The 20,608-nt window shown below is 42.5% G+C and overlaps 1 protein-coding gene across 1 annotated transcript; it reads right to left on the bottom strand.

Annotated features, from left to right (window-relative positions):
- Positions 1-101: 101 nt before the first annotated feature.
- map3k3 (mitogen-activated protein kinase kinase kinase 3) lies at positions 102-20,505 on the bottom strand. Its single transcript, XM_062408380.1, has 17 exons — positions 19,245-20,505; positions 14,949-15,020; positions 14,288-14,409; positions 12,236-12,276; positions 11,694-11,793; positions 11,021-11,134; positions 10,668-10,788; positions 9,824-9,957; positions 9,344-9,417; positions 9,085-9,152; positions 8,445-8,540; positions 8,158-8,319; positions 7,534-7,682; positions 5,577-5,708; positions 4,379-4,508; positions 4,061-4,238; positions 102-2,664 (listed from the first exon to the last, which is right to left on the bottom strand). Exons 2-17 carry the CDS (start codon positions 14,950-14,952, stop codon positions 2,436-2,438), a joined length of 1,854 nt encoding a protein of 617 aa, XP_062264364.1. The 5' UTR covers positions 14,953-15,020; positions 19,245-20,505; the 3' UTR covers positions 102-2,435.
- Positions 20,506-20,608: the final 103 nt, after the last annotated feature.

The following is a 20,608-nucleotide window of genomic DNA, read 5'->3' as shown; positions in this document are numbered from 1 at the left end:
TTGAGATATTGTCTTCACAAGAATGGGACGCACTTACAAAAGCATAAAGCCTCCGATTGCTGGCTGTCGTCAGCACGGACGCATAAAAACAACAAACAGAATTAAAAAAAATCTTTATTTGTTTTGTAGAGGCCATGACAAATACATATACATATGTATATTTATACATATAAGTCATTAAAGATACTATTCTTTTCTTGATGTAAAATAAATTTGATACATTAGACTTTGCACTGCAAGTCCTGTCATGATACATAATCATACATTTACATATATAGATATATAGAGAACTAGTTTGTATTCCTTTGATTATCCCAGGGTCCTTTGTCTTCTTCAACACTGAACTTACTCAAGCTGCCTTTATCCTGTAGAAGCATCTTCATGTTAAGGCTACAGCCCCTGAAAACCATTTGCTGCAGCCCCCTGGGATAAACAAAGTCGTCTTCTGGTTTGAACAGCGAACTCTGACATCCAGCACTGGCTCTGATCCTGCTCCTCTCTGTCTCTCACACACCCCTCAATTTCATTTTAATAACACAGATCAGAGGAAAAGATTTACTTGGAGCTTCTCTTGTAAATGAAGCCTTTTTCAAGGTTTTATTCATGAGACCTCTTCAATGTTAGAAGGTACAATAGTTAAATGATTCAAAGTTTCCATAAACTGTCAGGTGATCATTTTAATGAATCTCTTTGGATGTGTGGAAAGTATTTTCTTGGAGCTGGAACAAGAAGCGTGCAGCCAGAGCTCGTTTTCCACCCATTTTTCATTTATATACTCCATTTCTGTAATGTCCGCAAAACCAGCTGCTTCCTACAATTGAACGAAACTATGTCTTGAAGTATCATTAACTTTGACACAGTCGAATTATAAAAAATATATTTATACATTTATATTTAATTATAAAATCTAATTGGAATGGATGTGGGGATTTAAATAAAAGTGAAACAATTTTCACATTTTAAGTCAAATTTGGTAACGAGAACAAAAAACCACAACATTCATTTGACATAAAAGTGCATCTGATTGAAAATCGATCATTAACCTAAGGCTTCTCTGTCAAGGATGTTTGGGCCGGACACAAATGGACACTATGATCCTCAGCAAAGGAAGTCCCACATTATGGCTTTTACTTTGTATTGTCTCTGAACATGAAAAGCCCCGTCAGCTGACTGATACCAAGTTCAGACCATGACCCTGTTCCGTCCCTATTTGGCACATTGTAGGCTCAGAACAACTGTGATACTGAAGAGCTGCGAGAGGAAGAAGGCAGCTGGAAGGAGAAGTCACACTGAGGCAAGAGGTAGAACCAAAGACGACTCACTTTAAGAAGAGAAATCCACACTCAGCTCCTCTTTCACTGTTACACGCGTCCTCATGCTGTATATGATGATTCAATTCAATTCCTTAGTCTGTACTGAAGTGCACTGATTTTCTTAATTACCTCCGACATGGAGCTTATGTTTCACAGGATAATACAAAAATTACTGAAGCTTTTTCCATTACATTTTTGGAGGGATGGGGAATGACCCAAGAAAACACATTCAATTCTGGAGTGGGTTCAGATTTTTGAGGGCTTCTTTAGATAAAGTCTGCAATAATGACAGTGACAATTTTTTTTTTCGTGCAGAAAGATTAAGAGTGAAATCTCATGCTTCTCTCTCTCCTTTTGACTGGAGCGAGGAGCTGCAGTGCATCGTGGTCTTTGGAGCTTTAAGATAGTGGACGCAATTGTGCATTTATCTCTTGTCATGACTTTGTGATCGCTAAGGCACATACTCTGTCATCTGAGGGGCTCAAACCAAAACATGACGTAGCTTATTGACTTCAGAGGTTTTCAACAGCTGAACAATATTTTGCTATTAAACTCCAGTTAAAGACAAAACTGTGATATCACTTCATCTATTGTTTTTTTTTAACCACCAATTGGTAACGAAGTTCTAACTCTGAGGGTGGAGTTTTCTTTGTTCCAGAGCAGGAACAGAAACAGGAAGTAGCTGCAAATTGCCAAAGTTGGAAAAACCTTTAACACTGTAGTGCACTGGGGGGTGGGGGGGCGATCAACATCCACTGGTGAAGGTAAACACAGGGGAGGATACGTTATCATGTGCAGAGACTCACTGATGCTGCAATTGGAGTGTGTGTATCTGAGTGATACTTCATCTGTGTTTTGTTTCCCCCTGGTGGTGACTTTTGTACTAACACTGGTTTTAAAGGCCCCAATGTTTGACAGTATGGCTCTCTTTGTCTCTACTTTGGATCAGTGTGAGCGAACACCGATTCGTCTTTGAAGCACCTGCATTGTGGCAGAGGCTTAGTGGGTTTCACACTGTTCCAGGTCTGGACTCCTGTCACGGTTCGATTTCGAGGAAGCTGCAGATTCTGCCGAGGCTGCCGTGCCACTTCATGGCAAGAAAGTTCACGAACCAGGCGGGTTTCAGCACAAAATCTGAGAGAACGGATGTCTGAGCAGCTCCTCAGCGCTCGGCCTGTGTTTGGCCTCCACGAAAATGCAGCGGATGAAGTCCCGTGCCTGGTCGGAGGTGTTTGAGGGTAGAATTGGGTTGGTGGGCTGGGTCGCGATCTTGAATATGGCCGCCATGGCCTCATATTCAGCCCATGGAGGCTTCTCTGTCAGCATCTCCACCACTGTACAGCCAAGGCTCCTGTAGAAGATGTGCATGATTAGTAATTCATAACAAGTTGAAACAAACACCGCACACTTTGTCCCAGCTGCTTTGAAGGAATGTTTGGAGTGGAAACTTTCACACTTGCTGTCTGCAGAGAGCCTCCTCCACCTGTTGGGGAGGTGCACGCCCTCCAGGGAGCATCACTCCCCCTCCAGGCCTCGGCTCAGAACATGGAACATACCAACCTCTGTTATGACCTGTCTGACTGGCTGTCGGCCAATCACATTACCCGCCCTATTGGGTGACCAGCCAATCACATTCATAAGGGAATGTTCTGTGCTCTGTGTGTGGGAGCGTGGTAAGAAGTGAGATACATACAGAAGACACCACAATTCATTAAAATGTGTTTTACAAGCATCAAGCTTCTGTCATTTAAAGAGTAATAAGTAGATATTATCCATTCTTTCAAGTTCACAGATAGATCAGTCAGTAAATGTCAGTACCTTTGTTCCCATTTCAAACTGAACTAGTTTAACAAAGAGATGCAAAGCTTTTGTTAAAAAAACACTTGTATGCAAGTGTTTGACACTCCCACGAAATTGTTGCATTCACTTCAGCAGTATTAACAGATATCATTCCCTGACAGGACCAAGTGCTCCAATGTTTGTGACACTAGATTATCAGAGAAGCTTCAATAGCTAACTTGTAAATCCGTTAAAAATCCCAAATTAAAAGTGCACAGGGATTCGTTTAATATGTGTTTGGCCAAAAAAACTGTTTCATTATTTTTATCTGTCACTTTTGCACTGATTGCAATAAAGATTTTTAACAATGAATCCATTCATATAAGAGCCCGACCGATGAGCTTATAACAATAATAGGGAAGAATTCCCAATACAGATATAATAATAATATTTATGTATATAAAAAATTGGCAATGTCAAACCATAAATCTTTTACATTTACATGCATTGGTTTTTTTCTGTAAGATGAAAGTTTTCATATCGGCAAACATGAATGCTGAGATTAATACGTCTGTGAAAGACTCATGTCTGCAGTCGAGAAAACTATGCAAGTTAATTCTGTAATTAATTATAATGATAGATTTTAATTATACAACACCCAGCTCATGTGACTTTACGAGACAAAAGTAGGTAAAAAAGAACAACAGATGCTTAAAAACAGACGATATTTTGACAATAAAATATTCTTTAAAAGGTGGTAAAAAGTAACGTAAATGATCAAAATAAGAAAAAGTTGAGATCAATCAAAATTAAGACCATAAAAAAAACATGAGGAGTCTCTCATCATCTTATTATTTGCAAAAATGAAGGCAAAATATCTTTATAATAGTTATGAGGGTCAAAAAGGACATCTATCCAGTTGTGTGATGAACTTTAAATGACACTGCTGTGTATTTCCTGGGCCTTACCAGACGTCAGCCTTTCTGCCGTAGCCTTCTCCACTGATCACCTCCGGACTCATCCAGTAGGGGGTGCCGGTCACTGTGCGGATGCCGGTGCCAGAGATGCAGATGGTCTGAAGCCTCTTGCTGGCGCCAAAATCTCCCAGCTTCACATTGCCCACTGAATCCCGCAGGATGTTGGCACCTGAGAGCCACAGTTGACATGGAACACATCAAATATTTGAACTCATCTTCAATAATCTTCTGCACGTGGTGAAACCCAAGCATCTCTGTCTGTTCATGCATCTCCTGTATAAACAGGCTTGTGTATTTAAACCGCATTACCTTTTATGTCCCTGTGTACGATCATGTTGCTGTGCAGATAGGACATCCCCTCCAGGATCTGTCTCGTGTACTTCCGGGTCACATTTTCCGTCAGGGCCCCGTACGCCTTCAGCTGGTCTTTGACTGAACCCTGATAATAAGAAAAATGCATCTTTCAAATTCAACTGCTTCAAGATGTCAGTGCAACAACTAACAGACTGTGAATACGCACAAGTGTTACGATCACCAACAAGATCACTTGAGATTTGAACCAAGGATGTATGGAGTGAAAGAGCCTGAAATAACTCTTCACTAAGTGTCTCTTAACATATCTACCCCCACCATAAGACTTAACAAATTTCAAAACTTGGTGGAGGGATGTGGTTGGGTAAGAATCCATTACATTTTGGTGTGCATTCCGGAATTTGTTTGCTTTTTTTAGCATTGTGAGCGAGGGTGTTTTTTAAAATTTTCCCTTGATTTCTCATTCAATGTGGTTTCATAAGGAGACTGCTGGGCCTTAGGGGTAGTACTCTAGTACTTCTTGTTTGTTTGTTTGTTGGTTTGGAAGCAGGATTATGCAAAATCTACAGAACTGATTTCCATAAAAACTAGCTGACGACTGGAAGACTGCACAACCAATTTTTTTTGTTTTCTATAGTTTTTTAAGTGATATGTCTACACACTGGTGGCAGGTTTTTATTTGGCAATCATTATTCATTTTCAGGTTCTGTTTTTATTTTCTCCTCCAGGGGGATTTCTCACCTGAACTCACCTATAAACCACCCAACCTATTGTTTTACTAAACAATCAATGTCTTTTTCGTCTTTTACAGCATTGGTATGTGTCGCTTTACTCCTTTTAAAATGCCTAAAACACTGGGCAAGGTTACTTCAAATTTTTTTTATAGAAAAAGTGTTGTTGAAAAGCCGCTTAACTACTTTTTTTATATATATAGAATAATTTGAAGGGGAACAATCCCTTTTCTAAATGCCTACATTTCTTAATATCACCAAATAAAATATTTATGTTAAGCTGGTTGAGTTATATGAGTTTAAATTATAATTGTTTTGTGATATTATAATCTTATTGATACGATTCCATCATATGCAAATGCTGTGGAACGCAAAGGCTCAAAGATCTGATTTCTAGTTTTCAACTTGAGAAAACACACATTGCTCTGACCCCTGGTTGAACCTGTGACGCTGCTTGGACTCACCCCCGGCATGTACTCCATGAAGATAGTGAGGGTCTTCTCATTGAGATCCCTCAGACAGCCGTAGTACTGCACAATGCGCTCGTGATGCAGGTTTTTCAGCAGCTGGATTTCACACTCAAGAGCGCTAACCTCCTGCAGAGAGACATTGAGATGGAGAGTGCGATCACGACTCAGATCTCAGAGATTAAACATGAAGGGTGTCATGTCTGAACAGAGCGGCTTTATTCATTTCCTGTTTCTGTTTGCATTCTTCAGACATGACAAATCCCTGCCATCTCTCGCAAACAAATAACCTTAAACACAGCGATGAAAAAGAGTAATTTATGGCTGCATGTGGACTCTGCGAAAATAGACACCGACAGCAGAGAGTAAATAAAAGTCAACGGCACAGTTCCCCAAAACAAGTGTGTGTTTACCTCAGGGAAATAGGCCACAACAGAGACAGAGACAGAGAGACAGAGAGACAGAGAGAGAGAGAGAGAGAGAGAGAGAGAGAGAGAGAGAGACGCACAGAGTCATCTACAAGTCCCAAAACAGAGGCTGCTTTAACAGAAACAACAACTAATTCCCATCTGCTACAAACTGGGGGAGTAAGAGATGGTGAGTGTGTGTGCAAGTGAGTGGCAGGGTGATGGAAGGCCAAGGGGACGCTGACCTGTCGCCCCTCTTCCGCCACCACCACCACAACACACATATACAGGAAGTGACAGTGCATGTTTTCTCTGTGGCAGACAGGAAGACACATTAAAATGGAGGCAGAGGGAGGAGAGATAACCTCTTCAATACATTCCTCCCCGTGGGTTATTTCATTTTTTTTCCCTTGTGCTTTGATTATCACCTCCTCCAAGGAGGTTGTGTTTTCACCCCTGTCTGTGTGTGTGTCAGCGGGATTGCACAAGAACTACTGAACATACACAGAAACTTGGTTGAAGGATGGGACATAGGCCAAGAGAGAATGGCACAGATCCAGACAAGAAGACGAAACCAGGAGTTGCTTTTTCATTAAAGTTGCATGTTTGACACCATATCCCAGAGAACAAGTCATGGATCTTGATGTGAAAAATCAGGCATACATGTTGACTGATAAATGATTGTGTGCAATTTGCGAATTAAATGTGGTTTAATAATAGGGGTTGGTTTTTTGCAGGCAAACAGAGCTACAGACATGTTATAATATGGATTCAGGAGGGATTCGACAGTTTAAATGCATCTTTAAAAGAAAGAGTTGGTGCAGAATTTAAGTGGAGTGATGGACCTTGGTGTAAGTCAGCAGTCTACTGATTGTCATTCTAGTTAGTTTTCTGACGAAAATTAAGGTAAAGTCATAAATCCATGGCTCAGTCAGTTATGCTAACTACCTACATTCCTACACTTTAACATTCACAACACATGAGGTCATTCTTATTGAGCCAACGTGTGATTTGATTAATAACCAACCGAAGGTTTAATATTTTACTCTAATGGTTCGAGAGATGAGTTTCGTAAAATGTGAGAAAAGTGAGCATTATGATGTAATGCCGTTTCCTGACAATGGGAAGTGAGCTTTGGGTGGTAGCAAAAATGTCTACATGCAATGTCAGCAAAACAAACAATATTATTAAGAGGTAATGTCCAAAGCAAAAGTAGAATTGGGGAATCAAAAAGAGACACTGCACCTGTTGTTTCTGTGACAACAAGCATCAACAACCAGGGCTCTGCAGAACAGTCGCTGGGACTCAACAACGAAAGATTATCATGACAACATTCTTTTCACGACAACAACTGATTCTCCAGTTCGGGGTTCTGCGTACTGATATGTACTTCACCGAACTTTGAATAAACATGTGAACAACTCTTTGTGCAGCAGCAGCCATTCGTAATAGAGAACTGCTCGCAGCTTCACCACAGGCCGAACAACAGTCCTTTCCAAACAGGCAGGTTTAGATACTCCATGTTTAGATACTAGCGAGCATCTCACCTTGCTTGTCTCAGGGCTGTCAGGATCAAACTGGACCTGCTTGGCAGCCAGCTCTCTCCCAGTATCCACATCGTAACACAGGTAAACCCGTCCAAATGCCCCCTGGCCCAGGAGCTTCCCCCGCCGCCATGTGACTGGGGCGCTGGGTGCTGCGGAAAAAACATTAACACACCTGTTAACCTATGTTTTACATTAGAAGAGAAGTAACATGAAAAACCTCTAATGGCTTGACAGAACTACAAAAGCATTGTTTTCACTTTTACCCTTTAGCACACTTTCCTTACAAGCTTCTCCCAGACGTTGTGGTTAGGCTTAAAATATCCCTGATTTTTGTCTCTATGGGATGTAAGAAGTTCACCTTATTCTTATCTGGTTATGATAAGAGAGCAAACAAAGGTATTTTCCAAAGTGTTCCTTCAACCTCATGTGCTGTTTAAATTACGCATAGTAACTCATTCGGTACTGACTAAACTGGAATCAATAGCACCATTTTCATTGACCTACCATTTAAAAAAACGTCATTGGCATTTACCGTTGAACCTTGCTTCACTTCTCATAGATTCATGTCATCCTAAAAAGTAAAGTGTATTTTCCAAGAAACAGCTGCTGCAGATCAACACTCACACTTATGGGCAACAGAACGATCCTGGGGACGAAGCCTGCCCTGGGCATCCACCAGCTGCCAGCTGCCCAGACTCTCCTCGCTGCCGTTGAGTGACCGACGTGAAGGCACGAGGGTGAACAGGTTCCCCTGGGGACGGCGAATCCGCGGAAACGTCCGACGACCTGCAGGAGAGCGAGACAGAGGCTCAGGTGAATGTCCCGTGATGACCGGGAGAGATTAATGGAGGAAATACCACAGAGGGAACCCATGAGACCAGGTACAGAGTGGATAAATGGAGACATCTTACCTTCGCTGTGGTCCTTGTGATGCAGGGAGACGTGGTACCTACGAGGGTAGGTGCCACCCTTTCCAGCTACCCTGTCATACACATGATTCTCCCTGTCTGAAAGCAAAAATCAACAAGTCAAAGGTCAGCAGGATTACTCTGTATTTCAACCACAGCTTAGCTCAGTTGCACGGTGAGTCACACAGCGTTCATGTGAGCTACTTTATGACTCTCCCTTACAGCTTATACTTAAAATGAAAATACTGTTCACATGAGGTGCTTAAACACTGCTTGTGTAAATGAATGAGGTCACGACAGGCTAGCACTGAAGATCATGAGCCGGATTCTTTATCAAATCAGTGATGTTGTATTCTCAGATGTTTCAAAGCTGGATTTTTGTGTACCCATGCGGTTTACAGCAAAACAGTTTCAATGTCTATATCAGTCGCGTACGTCCTAAATATTTGCAACACTTCCTGTTTCAGGCATTAGTATTTGAACATGCTTTTTAAAGTGAAATATTTGCAGGACTAGATCATGCACAACTTCATAACCTAGAGTCCTGGCATTGAGTTGAGTACATAGGCTACTTTTAGTCGAGGAAATTCAGTAGTCATACCAAAATGCTGTTAGAAGGTTCTTTGATTGTAGCTGTTCTCACCTGAGCACTCCTGACGATTATCAGGGTAGCTTTTAGCTCTGTGCATGCGAGACTTCCTCAATGACGGGCTGTACGAGAAAAAGAGTGTGAAAGAAGTATGAACATGTTGAGAGGTTTTCCAAAGTAAAATAGCCATTTCCACAGATCGTAGTTGGGTATTGACATAGAGATGGTTACAGTTATTCCAAAAATAAAACATGAAATAGACAGGGAGTTCCTGTGCCAGTATAAGTGTTGGCGGCCAGCGTTTGATCCTCACCTGTCTGAGTTGCTGTCCAGAGACTGACAGCTTCCAGAGACAGAGTTTTCTGCACTGCTCCAGGGATCCAGCACCTGCACAGGGCACAATGGAAAATAACAGCTGTGCTTGTGTGTGTGTCTGTGTGTGTGCGGGTTTGTGTACATGTTTCGAGAAGAAGAGTCTGTCCTAAAATGAATAAGTGTGGGGACTCGATGAATGCCTAGCTCGACCTTCTACTCACAAATTAATTTAGCTGCTTTACAACTCTTAACATTCCTGCATAAAAATGTGACCACAATCAGCTGAACAACTTTAGTGACTGTAAAACTTTTGATTAGCAGAACAACTTCAAAAACCAGTAAAGGTCCTGATTTCAAGCTGTTGAGGCCAAGGTTGTTTATGTGAACCAATTTGAATAGTCTCGAGATCATAAACACATCACAAGAATTATTTTTTCACAGCGGATTTTCCCCCATTTATTGTGAAGCTATGACTCACACACTGATCGCTGGTCTCTGGGATGAACTCCCCCTCACTGTTTATGCTGGTGTATGAACCTTGGCGGGCGATCCTCTGCTGGCGCTCGGGCACATAGCCAGGAGGCGGCGAGCTACGCCCAGTGTTCTGAGAACCTGGGATTAGACAGCAGTTATGAGCATAAATAAAACAATATTTGTATTTTTTTTAAATTGCAGCAACAATGTTGCCCATTTAAACTAATGGGCCCATGTTGAGATGTATTTATATTGAGAACAAGCAGCACAAAGCAACCACGCAGACACTCAACTCAAACACAGATCCATAAATAATGAAAGAAAAAAACACTAGAGCTTTTACATTTATGGCCTGGAGCTGTCATGAAGTTCAGAACTCAACCCCCCCTGCAGCCACTTTGCCCCCCCCCCCCCCAGTTCTCTAGGGGAAACAAAATAAAGATCCTAAACCAGGCCACTGGCCTACCATACTAATAGTGCTCCGTAATCTGATTGGCTGCTATCCAGCAGGCATCGTCTAGTGATGGTGAACAGGAAAAGGAAGAGGACCCATTGCTAGAAGGGGAAGCCAAAGAAAGAACAACCAGAGTGAGAGAGGGGGAGAGAGGGGGAGAGAGAGAGAGAGAGAGAGAGAGAGAGAGAGAGTGGAGGCAACAGAGAAAAGGAAACTGAGGTAGTAAAAAAGACCCGGCAGAGGGCCGCTGACATGACAGCTGCCTATAAATTAATATTTACTGTATTTATGTTGAGGCTTCTTAGGTGATCATATTTACATTCAAATCTGGAAAAAAAAGTTGCTGCAGTAAAATATCAGTTTCGCACATTTAATGACAGTTAAAGATATGTACCGGTTGATAGGTGGCGCCCTCTGGGCTCGGCAGATTGGTATGCCGCGCTAACGTCTCCAGTGGATTGAGACGACTTGATCCTCACCTGTTTACATGGAACATGGTGAGAGGGGGAGGAGACCTAGAGTCAAGAGACAGTGGGGGAGGGGACAAAAAGTTTAAACATGAACACACACAGAATTAACCTATGGCTTCATGTCAGCGAGTGCAACGACGAAGTAAGAGGAACCTGGATTTGTCACAACAGGGCTGTGCAATGAAGAAAGGGCAGTGTTGCATCTGTGCACTGTTAACGCACACCAAGTTTGTGGGTGTGTGAGCGCGCGCGTGTGTGTGTGTTTTTTGTGTCTCACGTTGCTGTGCTCCTGAGTGAGCAGCAGGATCTTGATGCTCTTCATGTTGGAGCTTCGGTCCAGCAGATCGACTGCCTTGTCCAGGTCGTCCTGGCCCCGCAGAGGGATCGACAACTGCCACGACACAAGTCCGACATATCAACACTCGCACAAACACGTGAACCAACACATGCATATGCAAACATATGAAGAACAAATGTTTGATAAATATGAAAAAACACAGTATATATTCAAACACGTTACAACCAAACAAAAAACTTAGAAGCCAATTATTTGTCCTAGCTTTTGAATAAATATGGTATATAGATATTATTGTATTGCAATTATCCCATCTCAGTGAAGTTTATTTATTGTACATCTTTACAGTTTTTGTTTATCTATTTTGATTGAAAAATACCAAATCATTCCCTGATTTTTTTTAATTTCTAACTTTTCTTTCTTTCTTTGACATCTTAAAATTAAAGATTGAGATGGAACCTTTGGCCTGAGGAAACTAACCGAAAATCGACATATCACTAGATTGTATTAGACATCTAATCGGATAAAATATGAATTCAGAAAATAATGTCAAAATATATGAAAATGATAGTCTATATCAGATTTCTTTGCACACAAACACGATAAACAATCAAGCGGAATCAATGGTTAACCAGCAGCTGAGTCGCCACTTTACCTCATTGTTCATGTAATGGAGATCTAACTGCTGACCAAACACAGTCTTAACTTTCTGCTGGATTTCTTCGAACTGCACAGGCCGTCCAAACATCAAGATCCTACGCGTGAAAAGAAATGAAGAAATCAAACAGACAGACAGATTATGAGAGCTTTGCAGTGGCTGCTCAGGAAACTGCTTTCGAGTTACATGCACACATGCAAGCAGAGTACACACGAGCTGCTGTTTTTTCAGAGAGAGCGAATCCTCTCAGTACACCTTGCATATTTGTAGTTTGTACTGGCAGCCGCAGAGTAACCACAGTCCTTTCCTCTGTGTTCTCCAGCTCACATACCAGTCTGAATTAAGAGCTGGAGCCTGTGTTTGACTCTGAGATGTGCTCGTTTCTCATGAGCTGAAACGTGACAGGAACAGCTCGTGCGTGAGTGTGTTTATGTCTGCCTCTGTTCCTGCTCGCTCTCACTCACTTATGGATGTACCGTATACAGGCATGTGTGTAGAATACCTATTCTGCATGTAAACAAAGCCTGACACAAACTCACCGTCTCTCCCCTGAGAACTCAAACTTTATCCTGACATCACCCTGGGGGGGAAAACAGAAACAGAAAGGTCACGATCATCAGTGGTCATCAGAAGCAATCACATAAGATAGACTGTGCTGATATTTTGACTCCAGCTAATTCCCCACAAACCAGTTCATTATCTACACCGCTTATCCTTACGCTGGGAGCTGGAGCCAATCCCAGCTGACATTAAGCGTGAGGCGGAGTAAAGCCTGAACATCGCAGAGCCAACAGACAGAAAAGAGCATCCGACAGTTTCACACTTAGGGCCCAGTCACACAGACTCAGATGCATCAGTGGCAAACCTTGGTCTCCCGGTTCAATTAAGGAGGCGGAGAAAACACTCACTTCCTGTGGTGAGCCAAATCTTAGTGAGGCTTTGCGTGAAGTTCAACCTTGGTGGACTTTGACCCACAATGTTCTCTACATACAGTATCTGCGTATATGTGTGAGCTGGTCCGTGTCTGTGGACTGCGGAGGACGCTGCAGTACCCGGGGCGAAAATGCAAAATCCACACAAAAAGACCAAGCTGGGATTTGAACAAACCTTCTCAATTAGTTTGACTTTTGGGAGTTGAATTACTTTAAGAATGACTTCCACATGTCATGTCGTCTTCTGTAGGTCTTACTCAATAATGGCCTGCTGGGAACACATGTCCCTTCATGCTTCTTTCGTTGCTTCATCATTAGAGAACACCCACTTCCACTCAGAACAAGCACAAACAAAGTTATAAAGCGGAGAAAATGGTGGAGAATGTTATCCTTGGGGGACAATCTCTGGCTTTAAGAAAATACAACCAAGCACATGAGTTTCCGTAATGGTTATTTTCTGTGGCCGCGACTCAATGATATTGGTAAAATGAGAGGGTGGGTGGGCTACTGGCCACTTTCCATACAAGAAAAATATATATTTTTAGAGAGAGTAGATGAAAATAACTGGATTTAATCTGTTTCAGATGAAGGGGTCCCAGAGTTGTGGTTGGCTACATCGGAAATTCATCTGTCATTATGCTAAATTAGCGAACTGTGTGGGCCAGAGGAAATTCTATAGGCAATGAGAATATTCCTGAACTGGTGATACCAAATTACACTTTTTTTCAAGTAAAATTGTTCATCGTAAAAACTCATTACTTGACACACCAATTGACCATAAGGATACAAAAATACTTTGGTAGCTTTTCAGACCCTTCGGAAATTCACCATCACTCACATTAGACACAACCTAAAATCTCACCCAGTTTGTTGAGTTCACACATAATGGACACCTGAAGATTTAAAGTGTGCAGAGAAGACTTTCGTCTTTATCACCCTTCATATTCCTCTTCAAGGACATCCAATGCTTGTCAAGTTTTTCGTTCTTCTACTCGATAAATAGTTTTTTTGTGGATGTTAAAGTTCTGCTATGTTAAAAAGCCTTAAGTCTGTGGTTTAGAGAGTTTCTCTCTCGACAGTCGTCTGGCCGATACTGCCTTCATTATGCAAACATGGAGCATTCTGATGTCACAGGTAAAGTAAGAGCAGAGGCTGACATTTTCTAAGTGAATTAGAGACAGTTGACCAATCAAACAGTGTGGGCAAGCTGCCCAAACAGAGAAACCCAGGCTTTATCAGAGAAAGGGGGGGAGGCCTCGATCTGAAACCAAGTGTTTCAGATAGAGGCTGAAAAGAGGAGCTGCAGCAATGCTCAGTGACAGGCATTTCAGCATGTAAACCTTTTCAATTAATAACACAAATTAACATTATCCACCTGAATAGGATTTAGGACTTGGGGAGTGTGATCTTGATGCAGACTTTTATTCTGACAGTGCGCAGGCACACTGCGTTGCTGAGGGACAATACAAACAACAACAACACACAGCTGTTCATGGACGTCTGTTGGGATTCATTCAATTGTTAAATTTTAGGACCAAGATGTTTAGAGTCTTGATTGTAACTGACTTTGGTGAAACTTTTGTCCATGGTTCCCAGGTTCATATCATGATTTATAAACACAACTTTACATTGATGCACTGGGATGGACTGTTACAGTACCTGTCTGTTGGACTGAGCCGGCACCTTGGGTTTGCTGTTGTCGTACGACAACACTGGCTGGCGTCTTGTCATCTGGAGGGCAACCAGGTCCTTCATTATAGAGTGGAGGGCCTGCCTCTCATCTGGAGAGGATAATACGTTGGGGGAAAACAACCAATTAGAGTGCAGATTGGAAAAAGGATGATCTGAGTGTGTAATAATGACAGAAAGTTAGAGATAGAAAGAGAGAGGTAGGAGCCTTTAGCTGTGCACTAAAAGGTGAGTGGAGACATTTAGTCAGTTATCTTTAACTAAAGCCATATTGAGACTATCCCATGACATGGTATTAGAGCCAGGGAGGGATAACAGTGTTTTTGATGTGCCTGTTCCCACGTTTGATTTCAGGGCAACCTCTGCCTTGGCTGGACAAACTCACGGAGAGAAAATATTCTCCTTGTGTAGCTTGGACAGACTTCATACAGCCACAGAGCAGTGGAGAGAACTAGACCCCATCTATACAACAGTGAAAACCAACCCTGTGTCCGCAACAGCAGCAGCAGCTCGCACAGGCTTTGGCCTCAGGGATTGTGTTTGGTGTGATTGTGTGTTTCTGTTTTTATTTCACACTGTGAGGAAACCATGCAGCAAATGTCTGCCTAACAGCAGAATTCAGAAGACTTACTCATTGTGGCAAAGTTTGCGTACGATGGTGCCCCAACAGGCCCTCAGAAACTTGCCTCTGCTGTCCCACAGCCTGTAGTAATAAAAAAACAGTAAGTGGTTATTAATAAGCTCATAAAAACTGAGGCTCTGATTGTTTTTGTTAGTATTGAATTGCTTAGAGACAAGAGTGTGAGTGTTGACACTCTCTGAGTCACATGGGAGATGACTTATGACCAAGGTTGTCAAGAACCAATGAAACATCAACTAAGTGGTAAACATCAATAAAATACAGAGGTTGGAAAAAATTTGAAAAATGTATTCATAGTATCCAGTAGAGCCAAATAATCAGACAATATGATGACAATATTAAACTCATTGTATCCGCATTTATGAGAACTATACTTCACAGCATAAACTAAGAAGATAAAATGTGCCTTACGTTAATATTTATTTTTCTAAGTTATATATATATATATATATATATATATATATATATATATATATATATATATATAGATAACAAGATCTTAGAAATGATTGCCTGAAGGCTGGCCTGATAAAGTGACTGTCCTGTGACCTTACTATAAAAAGTATCTCTGTAATTCATTTACATGAAAGAATGTTTTAATGTGATGCAAGTTAGAGAGCCTAATATCCATCAACAGCACAGGCCTTTTCACATTTGATCCCTTACAGGCATGTAACAAATGTAACCTAAGCTCTCAGAAAACAGACCAGAAGATCTCTCTGACTGAGGACCCGAGTGAATGCGAGTGTGTGCAGCACATGAGAGAATGTGCGCTGTGTTTTTTGCCCATGAGAAAGAATGACAATTGGAAACGGCTGAAACTCAAACTACACTGGCAGACATCGCTCTGGCACAGCTCACATGGGAAGAATGAATTCTAACGCTGACTTTTCGGCTTTTTTAAATATCTACCAGCTCTAAACTACTTGATTGCACGAGCTGCAGAAAACAGATTCAGCTGTTATAACTCCATTGTTGAGAGGGCAACATCATTTGCTCTGTTCAAGGCGTCAACGGCGTTAGAAACTGAGGCATTTCCTTCAATGGACAGGGTTTCCCCTAAGTTCTGACCAGTAAATCCAGGGGATTCAAACTAATTCAACAAAAGATGAAAACAATTGGACTTGTCTTCTTGTGACTTTGATGTCTTTAAACATTAGTTTTTACAAGTACACCAGATGATGAGATTTGACCGATTTTCCCTCAGTCTTGAAACAGTCCAAGGCCTTCTCTACCAGAGAGATGAACTGATTCTTCCCTTCTCCAGTACTTCAACTAATGCTCATACTGATCCTGAAGTTGATCTGATAACATTTCTTTCCTTTTTTATTTGCATCCATCCCTGCATGAAACTTTTTTGATGCACAGTAACTTGAAGCAGTGATTGCGGGGACCCTAAAAGCTGACTTGGCAGCTTGTTGTGCCTAAATGAATGCAACTGATGACGATAAAGAAACTGCACGCCATGATCTGACGCATGTGACCGACACTTGATCTGCTTCGTGAGATCAGTATCGGGACAGATATTATTGAGGTTCTTTATATCCTCATGGATGGCGGCTGAGGAAGTAGACAGAAGTTCAGTGGTTTGATCCACGGCACCTCCAGTCTGCATTCTGAAGTGTCCTAGAGGAAGGTACTGAACCCCAAATCCCCCCTGACAGCTCTGCTGACAGTGTGTGAATGGTGCCTGGTAGAAAAAGCTGAGTATAAAAGAGCTGTATAATTGTGTGTGAATGGGTGAATGTGACTTGTACTGTGAAGAGCTCTGAGTTCTCAATAACACTGGAGAAGCTCTGTATAAATAAAGTCCATTAAGCATTACCATGGTTGATGCTGTAGCAAAACAAATCACTGCTGGTGCAAAGCATGTGCTTCAATCATGCTGTTTTTACATTGATAAGTCAAACGTCACAAGCAAACAAGTTTCATCTCCAGCAGAACTTGCAGGTCAATCATTTCCTGAAGGTCAGCAAGAAAAAGAGGAAAAGCCTCATGCAGCAGGTCTGTCTACAGGAGCTCTGTGGTGATGTGCTTGGTGAACCTAGAGAACCAGTGACAAGTTACTGTCAGTGGCTGAGGATGGAGGCTGCCGAAGCCTGAGATCTGAGGATTGGTGAGGCGATCGGAGAAGAGAGCAGCTAGGTGAGCGGGAAACGACTTCTGTGCATGAAAAGGGAAACATCAGCACCTGAGGCAACACACTGACTCTCTGGATTTCATGGTAATAATCACCCACAGGAATGTTGGGCACGTCCGACTGTGGTCAGGAGACCGTTGCCACGTTTCTTTCAAGCTTCCGCCACTCTCATGTTCCCCTGCCAAAGGAGTGGGTGCCAAAGACTTTTGTCCTTCAACCCTGAAGACTTCACGCTCATGGCGTTTTCATCCCCTGCTAAATAGCATGGAGTCTATGAGGTGTGCAGAACCCCCACTAGTTGCATGGATGTGGTCCCTTCCGGTAACAAAGAACCATAATCTCTTCTCAACCAAACAAAATTGTCATAAGCAGCCTGAGTGCTGGATCTGCTATCCGATTTTAAGAAACCTCACTCGCTCAAAACATGCACCTCCAGGGGTCGTTGGAATCAAAAAACAACAATTAACCTCTCTGTCCAATCCCCTGCAGACCCTCTCATCTCTCCTGACTTTAATTACCTCCCAGGCGGAATGTGGGGAATTTGAAGGCGAAGCCGGCTGCACTGTACCAGTCCAGTCAGCTGTGCCCACTGTATTTTCCTTGTATCATATTTCCAGGACTTGCAGGATTTACATGGATTTTCCTCCCCCCCTCTCCTCTCTGTCTGCTTTGAGAGGTGTTTAGTCTGAGGCTGTTTTTCCCAGCCACAGTTCTCTCTCTGTCTCTGGCCGGTGATGCATCTGAACTCAGAGCTTCACATAACCCCCATCCCCATCACCCCCGCCACCCTGATGTCTCTCCTGTTTCAGGTGCACATGTGCTTTGGATTCAGGGAAGCCCAACATGTTTGAATATTTTTGCAATCTGAATAAGCTCCTCGTTCTTGGCTTGAGTTTCAAATGTGCTTGGCGGGGTTTAAACACAGACGGACACACTGGAATATCAATTTCAAAAGACACATTTATGTAGAACCTCAGTGTGAGTTTTGGAAATGCTGGTTATCCTGCAGGTTCGGATAACAATATTTAAAGGTCAGAAGAGGTCAAATATATGAAGGAGTATGATGAGGTTCTGTGGCCTGTATCTCGATCTATTCAATACGATTCTGATCATATCATTGAAAAACATAAATCAATAATCCAGTATTTCTTTATCTGAATTATACACTCAGCTTATTAGGTAAACCAAGATAAAAAAAATCAATGCAATGACCTTCCATAAACCTCCATGGTGATTCAAATTTTTTAGAGAGGTGCTGCTTCATGATCATTTAGTTTTTCTATCATCCCATACATCTCTGTATAATGCAATACAGTACATCAACACCACAGACTAACAACATTGTTACTGTTTCCACTAGAAACATTAAATGCAACATTTCAAGCATAGTCAAGAAATTATACTTGACGTATTAAATGTAAAAGTACTTAATTATGCAGAATAATGCCCCCTGACAGACAGTTTGTTATTATTAGTCTTGAATTCAAAAAACCTTGTTGAGGTGCGAGCACAGTTTTAGCTACCTTGTATATGACGAGAACTAATGAGGATTTTCATTATGGATTCATCTGCTGATGAGACAGGGACACCATCGTGATGCCTGTTTTGTCTAATGAGACCACTGTCATTTGTCACATATGAAATAACAACAGACAAAAAAATGATTCCAACTGCAGTAAGGACCAAAAGGGTGGGAAGAGTATTAAAAACGTTGGAATGTGTTCAGAATGTTTCTGACTGCTGGTTGTTAATAATACAAAAAAAAGTGTATCAGTAGCTGTTTTGCTTTTATTGTGGTACAGTAAGTGGCATCAAGTATCAGTTGTATTATCCTAGTATCGTATAAAAGTCTAAAATTGTTGTATCATGACGGCCCTACACACAACACCCCCCATAAGCATCACGTAATGGAATAAACACCTCCTTTTAACAACTGATGCAGGTACGATTCCTTGCAGGATGAGACCAGGTGTTCCTATTAAACTGCTTATGCTCACTTTGCTTTGTATTTTTTAGATTGAATCCTATTTCATTAAAACAAATCTGGGTTCCCATTGTTTCCCCCATGTGTCCTGACTGCTGCAGGACTCCCTCATCGTAAACCCGTCAGCCCGGTCACGTGCACCGCAGCTGACAGCAGTCCTCACCTGTTGCCCTGGCGAACCGGGTCAGGGCGAGACGGGACTTGTCCCGAGTGGAGCCGAGCCGCAGTGGGTGCACGGGTAGTTCACGTCCATTCGCTGTCTTCGAGTTCTTCTCACACCGGTGCGCGTGCGTGTGAGGGCGCCATGGCAGGGGCTGACACCCCCTCCCCTCCCTGCAGGTAACAGGGGGGCTCGTCCTCCTCTTTCAAGTTGGAGCAGGAAAAAACAACAACCACACGCTTCCCCGGGTTGTGAACACAAACTGAGTCACATGAGAGGTTTCACAGGGGGGGGAGAAAAGCCTACATCAGACCGATCCAGCCGCGGAGGTCCACACCTCTGCTCCTCTGCAGCCACTCCAACACATTCTTCACTGGCTTCATTCAAACTGAACGGTGTCCCACAAAATGTGAAAACAAAAACAAAAAAAACTAACAAAAAAGGTGCAACAACAACCGTGTGGCCTTTATGAAATCCATCTGCGAGGGAAAAGACAGCACACTTTCCGCGATTTTGATTAAATGGCCTCTCTTCCTGATCACTTTGAAGCTTTTTCCTCTCTGGGTTGCCAGGTTCGAATCCAAAATAGCCCCAGCACCAACACTATCTGTGATAATAACAGATCCTGTACATATCTGAACTTTTATTATTAAACAGGATATAACTAAATAAGGAAAAACACAGGCCTGTGTCTGGCAGTCATAAATCTGACTCCCATGGAGACACAATGGAGCCAGAACGGACTAAAACAACAGTAAAGATGAATGATTGAGGCCTTTCAGTGTTTCTGGTCCAAATACCAGGGATGTTTTCAGTCAAGTTGGACAATCTCAACCGATGTTCGGAAGCAAATCTGTCTTTAAACTCGGTCTCTGGAGTGTGGACAGACTTTCCCCTGCTTCCACGACAACGTCACAAAGTCCCGGTGGTGTCCCGTTGGTGTCCCCCGGTGGTGTTCCGGTGGTCTAGCGGGAATGTAACGGTGGTCCCCCGGTGCTCTCACAACTTTACCCGACCAAAACAAAGCGGAGGAACGCTCCTGAGCTGCGCGCGTCAAACTTCCTGACAGACGAACACTGTCACCGGAACCCGCTTCTTAAGTCTCCAGCGCGTCGTGAAAACATCGCTCTCAGGTCGAGTCCATGTTCTTCAGGTGTTAGACTGATCCCTGCTCCGTGCGCGTAGTTTAGTAATTCTCGCTTTAGCCTAAACTATCCACATTAACGCCGTGCAGCCGCGGGGACTCGCTGTTACTCGGTCGAAGTATTTTCCACGGGAGCGCGCTGCATGTTATTGGAAGGGGCGGAGCGGCTGTGACGTGGGTCAGTCACGATGCCTTCAGGAACTGTCGGTTAATCACAGGTTCA

This window comes from Platichthys flesus, chromosome 16, assembly GCF_949316205.1.
Source record: "Platichthys flesus chromosome 16, fPlaFle2.1, whole genome shotgun sequence".
Lineage (NCBI taxonomy): Eukaryota > Metazoa > Chordata > Actinopteri > Pleuronectiformes > Pleuronectidae > Platichthys > Platichthys flesus.
The sequence above is the reverse complement of the archived record's forward strand: the minus strand, read 5'-3'. Positions and strand labels throughout refer to the sequence as shown.